Source organism: Osmerus mordax, chromosome 11, assembly GCF_038355195.1.
Source record: "Osmerus mordax isolate fOsmMor3 chromosome 11, fOsmMor3.pri, whole genome shotgun sequence".
Lineage (NCBI taxonomy): Eukaryota > Metazoa > Chordata > Actinopteri > Osmeriformes > Osmeridae > Osmerus > Osmerus mordax.
Genome location: NC_090060.1, coordinates 9,862,982 through 9,880,477, shown reverse-complemented (window position 1 = coordinate 9,880,477; position 17,496 = coordinate 9,862,982). Strand labels below are relative to the sequence as shown.

Genomic DNA, 17,496 nt, shown 5'->3' with positions numbered 1-17,496 from the left:
GAGAGTGGAGTACCAAACCAGAACTCAATGTTCCTTTTATTCCTTTCGGGATAGACATAAATGTTCTTGCACATACATTTGTGTGACGTAATATCGGAAGACTGCAGTTGTAACGTGCAACCTGTAAGGTAGAGGCATTCTGTGTAGCGGACAAGATGTCTGCACTTGCAATACATGCACTTGAAACAACGCGCTAATGTATTTCCAGTAGAGATGCAATTTCGCTTTCGTTGTGTCACAGATGATATGACATATGTCACGGTGACTCTTTGATTTCTCGTAGAGTTTTTGTTCTGTTCTTGTAAACCGTTTATAGGCTACGAGCAGCATGGAGAGCAACTGCGAGAGGAATGAACTGACGGATGATAAAAATAAACAGGGTTGTTTTGAAAGGACATGTTTAACTCTAACTGTAGACGATGTTTACGAAATAGCCAAACTGATTGGTTCCGAAGTGGAAAAACTTATTGACGGTTACGGTAAAGAGAGCGCTCTCGGACTCGTGCCTAAAATAGTTAAAGTCCTCGAGCTTTTAGAGAGCTATGCCTCACGAAATAATTCCCTCAAATCAAAGGAAGAGGAATTATACAAAGCATTCGAAACATTACAGGTACAGCAACAGAAAAAAAGAGTTTTAAAAGAAAACGAAGATTGCAACAAGAATGAAATACGGGTGAGTAAATGCGGCAATTTTAAAGGCATCAAATGGTTGTTCATTTGAACTTAAGGCCTTTAGTTTGCGCATGTCAATTGTGTGACGAATAAACCCATGTAATGTTCTTCCTGCAACAGTCTTCAATATATGTTCCCATCATGTTATATAACCTTTTAAAGTTCAGAAAATGTGGCGTTCTAATAATGTGCCAAGCTGTAGCCATTTGGTCAGTTGGCAAAAACCCCAGTGTGCTTGTTTGACAGATCGAACATGCGGAAGGTATCTCGGCTAAAGCTATCATGAAGACAGATGACTTCATGTTAGTATCAGGATCACGTGTTGAATATGAGTAAAGGGATTGTCCATGCTGTTTACATTTAGCCTCAGTGACCAAAACAATTCTGTCCAGTTTTGCCCTCTTAGTGAATACATTTGGGTGGAGAAAAATGCAAGGTTGAATCTCTGTTCTTTGTAGTTTATTGATAAGAAGGGGGGGGGGGGGGGGGGGGGGGGGGGTCTGGTGATGTCCAGATGCAAAGGGATACATTCTCCACCGTCTAATGAATCTTCTTTCAAGAGTTGTGAGGTCCATTGTTTGTACATTCTCCTTGTCCCATAGTGTAGCCCTCCCGCCTCCCTTCCAGTATACTGACTATTACATTCCTCTCCTCAATAAAAGATACAATCTCCTGAGCAAGGCCTATTTCTCACTTTCACAGACACAGTCACATCTTGGTGCATAATCATGCATTTGGAATATGAGTTCATCATTATCGTTACTTATTATATCTGGAGCATTGATTATATTGGGAATATATGTTCAGCATTGTCATTACACATTTTGTATATCTGAGGTATATCTGAGGTTGATTATCTTTTTATTCAACAGAGACATAGAACATATGAAATAGCAGCATTCAATTAGCAGTATAGATTTCATTCCTCCACAATAGACAATTATAAACTATAGACTGCATGACAATCTGTTTTCCTAGTTGGCCTTGTACCTCTCGGTAGCCAAAGGTGTGTTTTCCCCTGTCCCCTTGCAGGAGGTGCGACAGGAGGAGGAGCAGTGGAGGAGGAGGTGTGAGGAGCTGCAGGCCCAGGTGCTCCAGCTACAGGGAGACAACCAGGAGTTGCAGAGCCGTCTGAAGGGCAACCATGCGCAGGAAGGTTGGTTTGAGTGTAGGCTCTTGAAACTCATGACCATAAACACACAGACACCGAGCCGAATACACTCCAACTGAATGAAAACATCCTATTGTAGTGCAAGTCACATGAATAGTGATTGTGCTGAACAGTGATTGTGCTGACACATTGTTGTATACTTGTGGTCATGGGAGAAAACACTGGCTGACCATGGAATCCCTTTGTACTTCCTCTTTGTCCCGTTTTGGAAGTGGGTGTGTGACTATCATGCTAAGTATTATTACGGAAATAATACACTTCTGCTCCAACAGGAATTTCAAAAGTTAAATCTCTCTGTCTCCTGTGCGATGGTTTAATATAGCAGTGCCCTAACCAATACTTAGTTAGAAGCTATTTTAGTTTGATTTGACCTTTTCATTGGATGTGTGATATACAGTATGTTCTTGAGAACGTGATAGATTTAATGTTATACACATTGTCAGTATTATCGATTTATAAGATCTTAATTTACTCTACGAAAAGGAATTTAGCTGGATTTGTTGTCATACAAAGTTATGTGGCATTATTTACAGGAATGTAAGGGTTCCCAAGCTGATAGGCACATATTTACTTGAAGGAGAAGACGTCTATATTTGTGCTGGGAAATAACAGGATAATTCAATTCAGTTTCACTTCAGCAAAAGAATCTGCCTGTGTTCATTTTCCCAGAGGCTGCAAAGACAATCTAATAATCTTTATAATTAAATTTAAGACAATTAAGAAGTTATATCACAGGCCAGTATCAGAATCAACCAACCTATATTATGCTGTTTAAACCTGTAATATCTAGATTGCAATTGGGAGTCAGGTGGCTGAGCGGTTAGGGTCACGGGCTAGTAATCTGAAGGTTGCCAGTTCGATTCCCGGCAGTGCTAAATGACGTTGTGTCCTTGGGCAAGGCACTTCATCCTACTTGCCTCGGGGGGAATGTCCCTGTACTTACTGTAAGTCGCTCTGGATAAGAGCGTCTGCTAAATGACTAAATGTAAATTAACAGCTTTGATAAACTTGCCATGTCTATCCCTGGTACATGCCCCACAAAGATAGGTGTCATTAACCAAGCCATGGAGACAGAATTAACTCACAGTATAGAATGAGGTCTTAAATACAGCCATGTGCAGGGGGGTAATCCCATATTTAAGCCATGACCTTAAGCGAGTCCAGACTGAGGGTGTTTTGCTGTGGTACTTAGGTTCAGGTTGATGGTCAATAGAATGCAGGCCATGAATATGTTATTGTGCCAACTATAAACTATGCAACTTCTTTAACTCTTTGATCATTTTTTCTTTTTTTACTATTGATTGATGATGTACACATACTGAGTACCTGTCAATCATATTTGTATAATACAGATTATTTAAATGGACACATAAACCTTTGGTATAACTCTTTAATTTAGTTTATCATCATTGATAGTGCTGTTTCATGTTGACCATTAATGAACCACACTTTGTCCAACCTGACAGTGAAGAAATCACAAATGATGCGGTTGTCTTCATGTTGACCCATGAAGGACCATAGTGGTGATGTTGTATCACGTTTCCTGTGTTCTAGACCGCGTTCAGCGGCAGGAACGGGAGGTGATGCTGAAACTGAAGGAGGTGGTGGACAAGCAGAGAGATGAGCTGAGGGCCAAACAACAGGAAATCACCAGTGTGTCCAAAGAGGTAGAAGCGGTAAGAATAGACACACACACAGACTTGCTTTCTAATAATGGGTCAACGGTTATTGTAAAGTCTGTGTGCCATCAATGTGTTATGCAGAAGTTATTACTGAATTTGTTGGGTATCTTAGTATTTTTAAATGTTTTATTACCTCTACGTAGTTTCAAAAACAATGGACATTGTGCTTTTTCATAAATGCATGCACAGGCACTCACACACACACAAAAAGTCCAATGTACTGTATCAGCTAACACATAGGGAATGTGTGTTACTCAGAGTACACAGTATGGACAAACACAAAGGATGAAACATCCACAAGATTAGTGTCATAAACACTACTTTCAGTTGATGATACACATGAGTCTCTTAGCAAATCCGGGAAGGGCACTGACATAAAAATAGTCATGGTTATGACTTCAGTCAGCTGAACCACACCTTAGAGACAAGAACAAGTCTAGGCAACTGCTCCACTCCTCTCTTTCAATCTGATATAATGGCTTTACATACTGTCAGAACCAGCTGTGTTTTCTTTTGCTTTTACTCAGCTAAGCCAAGAGTCTCGATTAGAGTGTAGGAAAGGAAAGCTTCCTTTTTGGGTGCTGTGGCTATGGTCTAACATATGCCCTCTTTTGCTGCATCGGTTTGATTTGCATGTAGGTGTGTGTCCTATCATTTATTTGTGTGTGTGCGCTTGCAATTGCAGTTCCATTGACCTCGACACGTGTATGAATCAATTCACTCTCCTGTGTGTCTGTGTGTGTCCACGTGTGCCTGTGGCCTTGTTTGTGGATCTATACGTGCTTGTCTGTAAACTGTATCCTTTATGGACCTGTGCTTTACCTGTGCTTGTGTCGTCCAGCTCCAGGAGCAGTTGGAGCGCTTCATGAAGATGAACAGCGAGCTGAGACACAAGCAGACCATAGTGCAGGCGCAGGTGAAGAGCGCCGTGGAAAGGAAGGCCGACATGGAGGCAGACCTGAGGGAGAAACAGAAAGAGATAGAACGCCTCAGTTCCCAACTGGAGAAGGCCCACTCGCTCAGCGGTGCTGGCACGGTAAGGAGGGCTGTGTAAGGAGTGGTGTGTGAGTGTTGATTTAATGAGCCATGATGTTTATTTAAGTGTTCACATTGCATATATTGCAAATAGGCATTCAGCATGGTACATTCACTTAATGAGAATCAGAATTAGAAAGGGGTTTAAACGTTCACTGCCTTGTTTTGCTGGTTTGTGACACCCTACTGTGTTGTCATTCTTGGGAACATGACACCACCTTCCCTCCCATACAATAACTGTCGAACTTTGATCTTTATAATTCGCTAGTGTTGTCCACAAGTCTATAACTATAGCATTTGACCCTCCTTGCACTCTCTACATTGTAGCAGTTAAAATCAGTTGTTTCAAAAGTGTGGTAAATGGTGTGTTTTAAACAGGGCAGTCCATCTACGACACAGCTGGATCTGACGGACAAGATGATCATTGACATGAAGGATCCAAACAGGCCCTGTTTCACCAAGCAGGAGGTCAGGGAGATTCTGTCTGAGAGGAATGAGCTCAAGGCCAACCTCTTCCTGGTCCAGGAAGAACTTGCCTACTACCAGAGGTGGGTTGAATATTTGTGGTCGCACATGGGGGATGGCAGCTAAAAGTTTTTGTTACTTTTGTTGTTTGTTTTTCTTCATCTGTGTGTGTGTGTGTCTTGAAGGGAGATTTTAAATGATGAAAGGTGCCCGGGCTTCTTGTTGGATGCAATGCGGTCTGCCATTAAGAAGCAGAGAACAGTTATTAAGGCCAAGATGCTGGGTGTTCCAGTGGACGACTGCAGCAGGTGAGACATACATACATACACACACACTCACACAAATTAAGAATAATGACCCATGCCATAGTAATTTTTATGAATGACACGGTCAGACATGCGGTAGAAATGTAAACACACACTTACATTGTCTCCCTGTAATGATTGGTTTCCACAGCGATGAGGAGGATAAGGGCCCACTGTTTGAAAGGGGAGAAGCCCGGACAGAGACAGATGGCGCTGAGGAGAAACCTGCAGAGTCTCGCATAAGAAACCTGTGAGTGCTGCTACCCTATCAGTCACTGTACATTCATGTGTTAACAGCATGTACAGTATGTGTTTATTGTTTTGGTGGAAACGGTCCCAGAGTATAATCTGATGGTCACTTTCAAGCAATACTAAGCACCTGTGTTAGTTGCGCGTGACATGAACATGTTAAGACCTTATTAGACTTAAACAGGCATGTGTCTAGACTGGAATGCCTGCTATATTCTGTAAATCTTAAAAACAATGAGCTTCAGCTGTGTCAGCCATAGTCTTAATGCCAAGGCTTCTGATTGGTCGAAGGTAAATAAGAATCAATTGGTTGGTTGGTTGTTTTGTTGATAGGCAGGTTTTTCGACTAAATACCTCAGCATAACTCGCATGACTGATTCCATCAGCATGAACCCTCACTTTACCCTTACATAGAGGCATATCACTTTTCAATGTTCAAGAAATGTGTGTAATAAGAAAGGGGTTCCACCCAGCTTTATTCTGAACAAATATTTTCTGCAAGGACAACCACAGGAACCTTAATGAAGGGTAGACAAACAACACCATTTATTACATTCTTATGACAGTGTCTAACACATTATCTGGGTCACCTGCCATCATCCTGTATTTTATCTGTGACTGGTGACAGACGGTCCTGACCCCTGACCTTTGTTTGTCAACTCCTCCATTGTTTCTCAGCTTTGGCTTCCTGACTCGCTCAGGCAGCAGCCGCAGCCCCTCCCACCAGAGCGCCACAAGCTCCTCCTGGGAAATCATTGTCCCCGAGGACGCCGAGACAGAGCCCAGACAATCGCCCTGACCCCCCCGCCCTCCTCAACATACCCTTCTTGATGTACATTTGTCTTCCTGACCATTTTACCTTTGCCCTCTAGTGTATCCACAGTGCTATTTGTCAGCTGTAGCACATTATCATGTGTGGTACATGTTGTTGTTTTTTGTTGCAAAACCAACACAGTATACAGCATGAATTGCGGGTCTTGCAAAATTGAATGCCCGGAGTGAACACCTAAAGGTGTTCCCACTTTCTAGTTGTACCCCTTTTGTTTTTGTTTTTTGCTGTTCCCCTCTTCAAATGTGTTAATGTTTTCTCTGTCCTCCTCTCTTCCTTGGGTTTTCTCTGGAATGGTTTTGAAAAGTTATACTCTCCATCAATTTCTTGCATTGGTGTCAACTGTGTTGTACAGGATTGATAGGGATCTTTCGATATAGAAAAGTATGGTACATGCCATATAAATCCACAAAGAAATGTGGAAGTATTATATTTTATAATGGTATTTATAGGTGTTTTAACAATGATCATTAACCAAAGTTGATACCATGATGTATTCTTTCCCCACAGAAATTATTATTAACTGTAGGTATACTTCTGTGCCACAAGAGGGCATTTATGAGCTCAAACTGTTAATAATCATGTATTTACCTTATGATAAGGTAATTTCCTTTGAAATATCAACTCAGTTGTGTTCAGCATGACTTGGTTTCAGCAAGACTACTTTCTTGCAAACAATACACAATCATCCAATCAGTCAGTTTGTGGTACACACTGCCTTTTTTTCTGTTCTTTATTTGTGATTATACTGCAGTCCTTGACCCTGAATGTATGATATAAAATGTTTGGAAATCTCGTCCCAAACTTTATTAATCTCATTGTATTTTTTAACCTTTCAACAATCTTTTAAATAATTTCCACCTGCTGACAAAGAATTAATTTGGTGGTATCTCAGGTGGTTGTCATGGGTATACGTGCGTTTGCTGCTTGTGTGTGTGTTCATAAGACTAAGACACTAGCCCCTGTAGATTGGTCACTGCCCTTAAAGAGGAATTGTTTTTTCCTCAAGAGGGGGTGGGTGGGAAAAGGTTTGTATATGTTCTCACTGTCCAACCCTCGATATGTGAACACATGCAGTAAGTACATACAAAGTATTTTCATTTCACAACTGTGTATTTTTCGAACCCCTTTGCCCTCTCACCTATATGCTAAAGATACTTGGACTTCATGTCTAAATTGTCTGACTTTTTTTGACATTCAAACTTTTGCTTCTGGTGTAGCCTGAGGGCCCCACTCAGATTTCCTACAACACTTTTGTACATTTTATTTTTGTAAGCATGCATTTTTAAACAACAAGCTGTTGTACTATGAAAACCAAATAAAGTTGTGAAACTCCTGAGAAATGTGTACTGTCTTTGTATATTGGCAAAATAAGGTTTCTGATCTCTCTGAAATTATAAGATCAAATAATATCTGAAAAACACAAGTTGATCGATGACTATTGCTGCTTACCTTTTCCCAGAATCTTAGATTGTGGTCCGGTATTTAAAAAGCCAGTGTCTGATTGAATAGGAGGAAATGACCCTCACATCCCCAGGAAGCTGGTGGAGGAAATCCAGGGGTTTGGACCACACCGGACTCACCAGACCACTGACCAACTACAGCATGCAAGAGAAAGCCAAGGAGAAGGAGGAGGAGGAAGAGAGGAGTTGAAGGTAAAGCAGAGAGAGATTGGTGGGGGTAGGAAAATAGAAATACAACCTGTCCTAAACTTGGACTTGGTGATTGAGGAACTAAAAAGAACAAACAAGACTTGGTTTGGATATTGTGGACACTAACGTACTTGTTAGTCTTGCTCTGGTCTGACCTGTGAGGACTGATTCAGATCTGGTTCTGGTGTGGAAATGGACCTTCTTCTGACAAGTCTTGGAATACTGCTCTGCTGCAACCTCTCTGCACAAAATCTGGACCCTTCTGGAAAGAATGTTTGCCAGGATCTCAGGTATGGCAGCTCTAATTTCATCCAATCTTTCTCTCATAGCACCTTATAAAGAATTCCCTCTCTTTTGACTTAATGAGTTTATTGACTTGAGGTCAAGATATAGTGTATTTTACAGTAGTGTATCTTTTCCTTCTCTACCAACAGAGACCCTTCCACCCTTGTATGTTGTAATGGGTGGAGACAAGAAGGAGAGGAGTGCACGATACGTGAGTATCAGTGGCCTAAAAATAATTTACTCTTCTACATTTTCTCAAATGTATGTTGTTGCCCTTTAATGTGTCTGACCGTGTGTTGGTCTGACCTGATTTATGAACTCTGAACCCTGAACTCTGTATTGTATCTGTATTGTGTTCAGCTGTCTGTGAGGGCGAGCAAACCTGTCAAAAAGATGAGATCTGCGTGTACCCGGGAGTGTGTCGTTGTCCGGCGGGCTTCTACGGGGCCAACTGCAAGACACGTGAGTTTAGACTGAAAACATCTCACCAAGATAGCTATGAACCAAACATCCTGAGCTGTAAAGTCAGAAATAGCTGAGCCTTTTTTTTCAGTTTATGGTAGGTAGAGGCAGCTTTACCACACTTCACTACAGGACAGGCCATTATTCCTCAACATTTCTTGTGCCTCTTGTTGAGAGAAAAATAGAAAGCAACAAATTATTTGGTGTAGAGAGTACATCAATTTGTCAAATAAATATTTGCTATTTGCATGTTCCAATGTTTTTGTGTTGCTGTACCCTCAACAATCTTATTTATTCCTGTAGGCTGCCCACCAGAATTCTGGGCACCAGACTGTCGCAAGGTATGCCAATGCTACCCACATGGGCACTGCGACCCCGTCACTGGTGAGTGCACGTGCCTCCCCAACCGGTGGGGCCCATTGTGCCAGTACGCTTGCAAGTGTGCCCGCCACGGACAGTGTAACCCAGTCTATGGCAACTGCACCTGTGATGAGGGCTGGTGGACACCCACATGTGCCAAGACATGTCAGTGTTCGCAGAATGCCCTGGGTGCCACCTGTGACCAGCTGACAGGCGGGTGCCAGTGTGCCCCTCGGTACTGGGGACAAAAATGCGCCCTGCGCTGCCATTGCTATCTTTCGCCATGCCAACAGAGGATGGGCACCTGTGAGTGCGAGTCTGGCTGGTGGGGGCCAGCATGTGACCGGCACTGCAACTGCGATATGGAACACAGCAACTGTGACCCTAACAGTGGGGACTGTGTGTGCCTGCCTGGGTATAAGGGCGAGTACTGTAACATGCCCTGTGATGCTGGGGAGTATGGTAGCAGGTGTAAACTCAGGTAAGTTAAGGTAAATCAGTAAGCGCATGTGTTTGGGATTATATAATCAGTGCACTTTACACAGATTCTTTGTTACTAAAGTACGTTTTTGTCACTCAGACTAGAGACAGCTGTGTGTTGTTGGTTGTTTGGATTTGACTGTGGTTTCCTGGCTTATTTTGTGTTTGAGTTTTCCTTTCCCAATTTGAATAATTATCTGTAATCTCTTTCTTTCTCTCTCATTTCTAGTTGTGGTCATTGTAAAGGTGGCCAGCCGTGCTCTGTTGTTGATGGGACATGTGTTGCCTGTGAGTCTGGATGGAATGGCACACGGTGCAACATCAAGTGCCCGTACGGTCACTATGGTGACCAGTGTCAGGAGAAGTGCCCTCATTGTAGGAACAGTGAACCATGTGACCCCACAACAGGGAAGTGTTGGCGTTGCGACCCAGGTTGGACTGGACCTAAGTGAGTGTGTGAATGTAGAATTAGAGGAAGCAACTTTGATACTTCTGACTTTAAATACTACAATTTCTGTCATTTTTTGGGGGGGAAATTTGATAATGGAAATTATTTTGGCCTAAAAAGACATACTTGCTATTTCGTTCATTTCATTGTGTGCCTGCCTGCAGCTGTGACCAGCCCTGTACTGACAGGACGTTTGGGGATGCCTGCCGCTTCCTGTGCAGCCCCTGTTTCCATGGCCACTGTGATCATGTGACGGGAAGATGTGTCTGTAAGCCTGGCTTCCAGGGAGAGAGGTGAAAATTCAGTTTCTGCAAACAGAAATCACTCATTACATTTTCACCAGAACGTGTTATTAAAAGAACACACACAAAGATCATTCAAATTAAAAACCTGCATTACTCTATCTGCAAGCCTGTTGTTTTATGTTTCATTTTTCGACTGTTTGTACAGTGTGTGTTCGTAAGTGTGTATGTGTATTTGAAATGGAGGACACATACATATACAAATACAATTTTAAAAGAAAAGGTCATGATTGTACTTTTCTCTCTGTGTTATGGGGCCAGCTGTAACAGCACATGTCCTGATCACCGGTATGGCCTCAACTGCTCTTCGGAGTGTGACTGTGGAGAGGATGTCACCTGCCATCCAACCACAGGCGCCTGTCCACACAGTATGCTCCTGGGTGCTTGTGCATCCATGCTTTTCTTTATGAAGTGTATCGTGTGTGTGTGTGTTTATATGTGTGTGTGCCTCTGTTTGTTTGCACTGATTAGTCAATTCATGTGTATGCACTCGTCGGTACCCTTCTGTTGATGAGTGTTTGTGCACAACAGGTTTTTAAAAGTGTGTATGCTTGTGCCTCTGTGTGTGTCAGGTGGCCGTGGGGCTCTCATTGCAGGCCTGCTGGTCCCCCTGCTGCTGCTGATACTAGCCCTGGTTTTCTGTTGTTGCTGCTGTGGTGGAGGGCCCGCAGATGGCAAAGACAGGTCTACATCAAACTTGAATGAATCTGTCCCCACACAAACAAACACACTGTTTCCTGACTCCCCAATCTCACTATGGTTGTTCAGGGTAAACGTAGCTGATGGAGTTACTTCTTCTTCTCGTATGAAACACCATGTGTACAACGTCCTGGCCAACGTGAGCTCAGCCGTGCCCTGCATCTCTGTCTGGTCTTCAGGCCTGCCCAGAGTCACAGGTGAGACTCCCAGCTATAGCTTAATGTCATGTCATATTCCCTCATGGAACTTTATAACATCTCACGAAAGGTTTACAGAGAGAACATTAGAATTATGGATAACATAGAATTATGAGGATTTTATACAAATGTTCTGCATAAAATTATGTTTTGCCTTAATGGTGTATTGGATATAGTTTAGAGATGACATGTGAGCTTTCAGAGCATTTTATCTCTCTCCAGTTTCTCACCATGATCCGGAGTTGAACTTTAACCACAGCTTTATTGAGCCTCCGTCCTCGGGCTGGGTCACAGAGGGCTCGTCCTTCGATAGCGATGAGGAAGAAGGGGAGGCACTCTACTGTGTCCCACCCAGGGAAGGTAATGAAGACTTTCCTGAATGACGGGAATTCAACACAAAATGCATCAACTCCTTTTGCATACATCACCGTGACTGTGAGTCATTCATATGGACTGCAGTACATGGGAAGTCTAATACCCTTCTGCCCTTTATTGGTAGATAGTAATGTTTTCTTTTTCAAAACACCATTTAACAGAAATCTGGCTTTTAGCTCCTTTTCCCCTCCATCCCTTAAAACCTCACATAACCTGCCTTTCTTTCTCTCTCTTTCTGACAGACATCCCATCGATGGTGGGAGGTGAGTTCCAGGAGATGAGCTCCAAGTGCAACATGTTCCTTGATCCATCTGGCTTTAGCAGTGAAGACATGTCCCTGCCCTTTGCCATCCCTCGCACCTCCAGCATCGCCAAGTCAAAGAGGCCCTCAGTCTCTTTTGCAGAGGGCACACGCTTCAGCCCCAAGGAGCGTCGTGGTTCCACCCAGGACCTGGCATGCCCCGGGGCCCCCCGCACCAAGCCCAAGACGGCCTGGGGGGCCCTGGTGCTCTCTGCTCTCCAAGCCCAGGGAGGAGGAGGGAAACCAGGGGAAGACAGCTTAGCTGATGGGGGGCTGATGGGTGAGGACAAAAGTGGCATGTTGGACAACCAGGGGTCCAACAGCAATGGAGGGGAAGACTCTGACACAGAAAGGTACAGCTCCACCCCTTCTTGCTCCACCCTTCAAGTCCCTGGGGCGGTCGGGCGAAGACGCACCATGTCGAATGCTGCTGCCTGCAAGGCTCAAACACCAACGCCAGCAACCGATGCTCACGAGGTAGACCCAGGCACAGATAAGATCACCACTGTGTATGTGACTGTGGGTAAGACTGGCAGGCCCACATCTAAAGTGGAGCCCACCTCTGAAGGTCCCGTTCAGGCCATGCTACGACGGCTAGGCAGCCTCCAGAGACAGAAAGACCAGGAGATTGGGAGGCCCAAGACCAAAGGGGTGGAGGTCATCATCAAGCCCCCCAGAAGGAAACTGGGCACCCGGGCTAGCGTTTGGGAGCAGGGGACCCCAGTGGTAGCAGAGGTGACCATGAGAAAGCCCAGTAGGAGAAAGTTGACACAACCCAGCTCCTCTGGAACAATAGGCTCCACTGACAATCCGCCACCTGATGGCGCCACTCCCAAAAGGCCGCTTTCCTCCATTTTAAAGTGCGTGCCGGAAGTGGTGTCGGTGGCTGGGCCGGATGTAAGAGGTGAAGAGGTCAAGCTGGAGGGCGCTGATGCTGGGTTGGAACAGAGTGAGAGTGGGTACCTGACAGTGGGACCTGTTACGGACGCTGTTAGTGAGGTCATTGCTAACCAGGGCCTGGTGGTCAATGTGGAAAATGAGCCCAGTTATGAGAATGTTCTGATAAACAATTCATAACGACGCTACTGCCTCGACAGTATTTTGGTCAGAAACTGTTTTAAAGACTTGAAAAACAGAAGAAAAGGCTGAGCATTGGTGTCTTACGTCGTCAAATATTTCAGTCAATTTAATACAACGCTTGTTACCTATTTGGCTTATAGAAAAAAAACACGTGTCTCATTTTCATGTTTCAACACATATATGACAAGATGTATATATTTTTTCTGTTACCGAATAGGTTGTTTTGATTGTTGTATACAATTCAATTGTTGTATACAATAAATAGAAAAGTTCACGTGTACTTTAAAACAACATGGGCACAACCAAACATGGTTTCAAATGGATGATGGAGAGTAGACCAAGACCCCACGGAATGGATGACAGCCATCTGGACTTTTTATGATTTATGATTAACGATTGGGTGCTTAGCTGTGAGGTTGATGGGTTTGTGTAGGTAAGCTGTAAAGTCTGCATAGCCTCAGATACAAGCATGTTTATTGACATTGCGTTACTTATGCACAGGGGCATTATGGGTAATGCAGTCTTTGTGAAGAGATAGGTATTATCCCAATGACTGTTTAATCAAGATTAAGATCTTTCATCAAAAAGAAATCCTATATATATACAGTTGTAAATGTTTCAATCAAATTGTAAAGACAACATAGCATAGTCACAGTACCTAATGGATTAAATGAACACACAATAAAATCTCCCCCTTAGAAACTATTTCTTTTCTGCCTTTGTGTTTTCAGGGCAGCTGAGCCAGTACTTAGCGATGGATCTGGGATATGGGGGGCTTGCAAAGTCGACTTTTTTGGTCTTCAAATCCACTCTGTAGTATTTATCTGGGAAACACAGACACAAAGAAGTTGTAACAACAGGGGTTTCAGGTTATTTCCAATGTGTTTGTTTCCTGGTGATTGCACAGTAGCGATTAATGTCATGTACTATACTGATTATTATTGTCAGTAGAACTCCATTCCCGGCTGAGTTTACCGACCGAAACCCCCTCCATACTATAAAATAATCAATCCTAAAGACTAAATAACCCAGACACTAAAAAACACATAAAATGACTATAAGCCTTTTACAAATACATTCTCATATAAATATATCCAAAGTGGGGTTTTTTGCATCTCATTACCTGCTTTGAAGAAGTAGACGCTCTGCAGGGGCTGGCCCTTGCGTACGAGCTCCCAGTAGTGTCTTTCTGCAGTGGGATATCTGGAGTAATAGCTTTCGCTCTCATAGTGTCTGCGATAATCGTAATCTCTCCGTCGGTCCTGGTCCTGGTCCCAGTCTTGCTCCTGACGCAAGTCGCTCCCCAACATCTCCCTCATCGCCATCTCCGGGTCTGTCAGCCTCTGCCCCTTCTCCATACCTCTCTTAGCGAAGCCCTGACCCATGTCCATACCTCTCTCAGCGAAGCCCTGACCCATGTCCATACCTCTCTCAGCGAAGCCCTGACCCATGTCCATACCTCTCTCAGCGAAGCCCTGACCCATGTCCATACCTCTTTCAGCGAAGCCCTGACCCATGTCCATTCCTCTTTCAGCCATAGACTCCCAGAAAGGGGATCGGTTTTGCCTGCGGTGACCCCACTGTTGCCCCCGTTGTTGCCCCCACTGTTGCCCCTGTTGTTGCTCCCACTGTTGCCCCCGTTGTTGTCCCCACTGTTGCCCCCATTGCTGGTTGGGGCGGTAGTTGCCCTCTGGGCGTCGGTCATTGCGACCAGGGGGAGAGACCCATGGGGCAACATAGATCCTGCCCCCCATGACAGCATCCACAGGTGACTTGATGCCGACCCAGTCCTTGTTGATGAAATGGTGCCCATCATGACGGATGGGCTCTGAGGGGATGAGAAAAGATGGAGAAGAATGTACACTAAAAGTCTACAGCTGAAAGTAAGACATTAAGCTGCTGATATGAGTAAAAAAGCATATTCACACAAACTCCGTTGTTTAACCATGTACACAGAAGGATAGACACAAAAAATGACTCACTGCCTCCAAAGAGCTCATGGTAAAAGGATTCCCAGTTGTTGTAGTACACATCGGTGTAGCGTTGGAAGAGGGTGGAGGGGGACCTCTCTGACATACTGATACACTCCTCGTGAGTTGGCTGGTGGAGGAACTCATACTGGTAGTACTGGTCACCTGAGAAAACACAGATACACAGGATGTAATTACAGATTTACTATTATTGTAAATCTTTGTAATACAATTCTGGTTGTATATGTAAAAAAAATATATATAATGCTTTGACTGTACAGTTTATGGAGAAAGAAATAAAAAATAATAATAATAACCTCATTGTCAGTTAAAGTTAAAAATTATGTGTGATATAGCTGTGGTGTATTTCAATAGTCACATTTTAAATATAAATTGTCTTTTTTTCCTCCATGCTTTAAAAAAAATGTCAGATGTGTCCAGACCTTTGAAGAAGTACACCTTCTCTTTGCCATGGTGACTGTGGGCTGGCATGGCGAAGGCGGCATCTATGTTGTCTGGAATCTTAGTAAAGCCCACAGTAATGTCTCTGGGATAGTCCTCATCCAATACACCATCATCAAACCTCCAGTACTGATTTCTCTGTGATGAAAACATTACCTTTGATCAGCATTGATTGTTTTTTGTCGGTGTTGTGATGTAGCGGATAATTTCACGGTTAACACTTGTACTCTGCTCCTGTAAACATTTAGAACAATCAGAAGCACAAAACTGGCAACACAGTTTCCCTCTGATAAGCAGTGTCTTCTAAGCACCTTATCCATTCTGAGTCAAGGTAATAACATTCACAACAAAACACATACATGTAAATGTTTATACCAATCAAATGTCCCACATGTTAGAGTTGAATTATACATATACAGTATTTCCCACCTTGAAAATGTAGGTTTTGCCCTGGCAGTTGATTCGAGTGAAGGCAGCGTCAATGGGCCCTTTGATGCCCCAGACATCCTTGATGAGTTTGGGGTAGCCAGGAAGCACAGACTTTTCATCCAGCACAAAGAAATATTCCCCTGTACAAGACACACAGCTGTAAGCAATGCTGTCTTCTCAACAACCTACTGAATTTATCCATCCATTTTACAGTAAGTACAATAATATACTGACAAAACAAAATACTGTGACTAATCTATTTGAGTTATGAATAATGAATTAACCAATGTTTTGTTGGACCTAGATACAAACATCTCATTTAACTGATCACTTGTGAATGACTAGTCACTGATTGTGTTTACTGGGTTGTTCCCAGCCTCACCTCTGAAGGCATAGATTGAGCCATTTTTCATCTGCATGAAAGAGTCAAAGGGCCGGCCGCTACAAGCCTCCGCATCTGGGTCTGGAGCTTTGGTGGTGGTCACTCTCTCTGTGGTTGTGACAGGGGCTGTCGTTGGTTCTGGGGTTGCCAGATTTGGTCTCAATAAAATGTCCCTCCTGGGATCTTTCTCAGTTGTCGGGACATTCACTTTGATATGTGACTTCCCAGTTGTGGGGATGTTGGGTCGGACGTGGGAGTCTGTTGTTGGATCCTGGGGTGACCGAGATTCCTCCTGTGTATCAGGGACTTTGATAGCTGTAGGAACTGTGGTTGCCTTTGTTACAGGGGAGGCCTGCGTGGCAGGAGTAGTAGAGAAAGCAACAACACTGTCATGGCGTCTTGGCCCACGTTGATGGCCTGAATAGCCAGAGTCAACGGTTGGGGTATGGTTGATGGTGGCAATTGGTGTGGGGGTGCTGTCGAGAGACTCCTCGTCGTCTTCAGCAAAGACAAATGTGTCTCCTCGAGCTGAATAGACAAAACATTATATCAGTAACACTTAAAGAGAAAACTCAGCATTCTATTCAGATCAACATGACCAAGAGTGGATCTTTGTAAAGGTACAAGGCAAGGTTCTTACTTCTCATACGACATGCCGTCTCATAGTCCAGGCAGCAGCTCTTGTAATACCGACACATGGAGTCACACTGGCAGCTCTTCTGAGCATCAAAGCCATTCTCACAGCGGCCCATGCAAGACTCTAACACAGTGCACACATGAATCAGTTCGCTGACAAAAGTTGGATTGAGACAGGGACTTGTACAACATGTCAATCACATCACATTCCAGTGTATCATACAATGAGCATAAGGGACTAAGGATGTGATATACCGTACTCTATCACATATGTTAGGAGCATCAAAGGAATCACCAAGTAATTCTTGTAATAACCTAATTTAACAAACAGCTTTTTACTTCATTTATGCCTTCATTTGGATCCTGTCAATGTGAAGACAACAACACCATTTTCTTTTTAAACAGACTAAAAATTAATTAACTTACCCTCTGCAGCAAATGCAGTGGCCAATGTGGCTAGCAGCAGAATCAGCCCCAACTTCATGCTGTTTCTCTTGAGAATAGGAATGTAGTGAGAGGTGGACATGCAAGGCTCCTGGACTGTGTACAACTAATCAATGGCCACTGG

The 17,496-nt window shown here is 43.6% G+C and overlaps 3 protein-coding genes across 4 annotated transcripts; 2 read left to right on the top strand and 1 right to left on the bottom strand.

Moving 5' to 3' along the window:
* Positions 1–10: 10 nt before the first annotated feature.
* rilp (Rab interacting lysosomal protein) lies at positions 11–7,210 on the top strand. The gene is made up of 8 exons (XM_067246998.1): positions 11–673; positions 1,705–1,828; positions 3,398–3,519; positions 4,367–4,561; positions 4,939–5,108; positions 5,211–5,333; positions 5,482–5,580; positions 6,258–7,210. Exons 1-8 carry the CDS (start codon positions 329–331, stop codon positions 6,376–6,378), a joined length of 1,299 nt encoding a protein of 432 aa, XP_067103099.1. The 5' UTR covers positions 11–328; the 3' UTR covers positions 6,379–7,210.
* Positions 7,211–8,062: 852 nt separating this feature from the next.
* scarf1 (scavenger receptor class F, member 1) lies at positions 8,063–13,478 on the top strand. Of its 2 annotated transcripts, XM_067246049.1 has the most exons (11): positions 8,063–8,350; positions 8,495–8,556; positions 8,706–8,807; positions 9,111–9,648; positions 9,877–10,095; positions 10,260–10,388; positions 10,659–10,765; positions 10,970–11,081; positions 11,166–11,293; positions 11,516–11,653; positions 11,911–13,478. In XM_067246049.1, the coding sequence occupies exons 1-11, from the start codon at positions 8,253–8,255 to the stop codon at positions 13,044–13,046; spliced, it is 2,769 nt and encodes a 922-aa protein (XP_067102150.1). In that variant the 5' UTR covers positions 8,063–8,252; the 3' UTR covers positions 13,047–13,478. The 2 variants fall into 2 exon arrangements, with proteins under 2 accessions (XP_067102150.1, XP_067102148.1); XM_067246047.1 differs by having other exon boundaries at positions 10,970–11,293.
* A 259-nt stretch (positions 13,479–13,737) lies between these two features.
* Positions 13,738–17,412, bottom strand: vtna (vitronectin a). The gene is made up of 8 exons (XM_067246050.1): positions 17,355–17,412; positions 16,933–17,052; positions 16,293–16,820; positions 15,911–16,050; positions 15,463–15,619; positions 15,032–15,184; positions 14,173–14,877; positions 13,738–13,873 (listed from the first exon to the last, which is right to left on the bottom strand). Exons 1-8 carry the CDS (start codon positions 17,410–17,412, stop codon positions 13,752–13,754), a joined length of 1,983 nt encoding a protein of 660 aa, XP_067102151.1. The 3' UTR covers positions 13,738–13,751.
* Between the last annotated feature and the right edge of the window lie 84 nt (positions 17,413–17,496).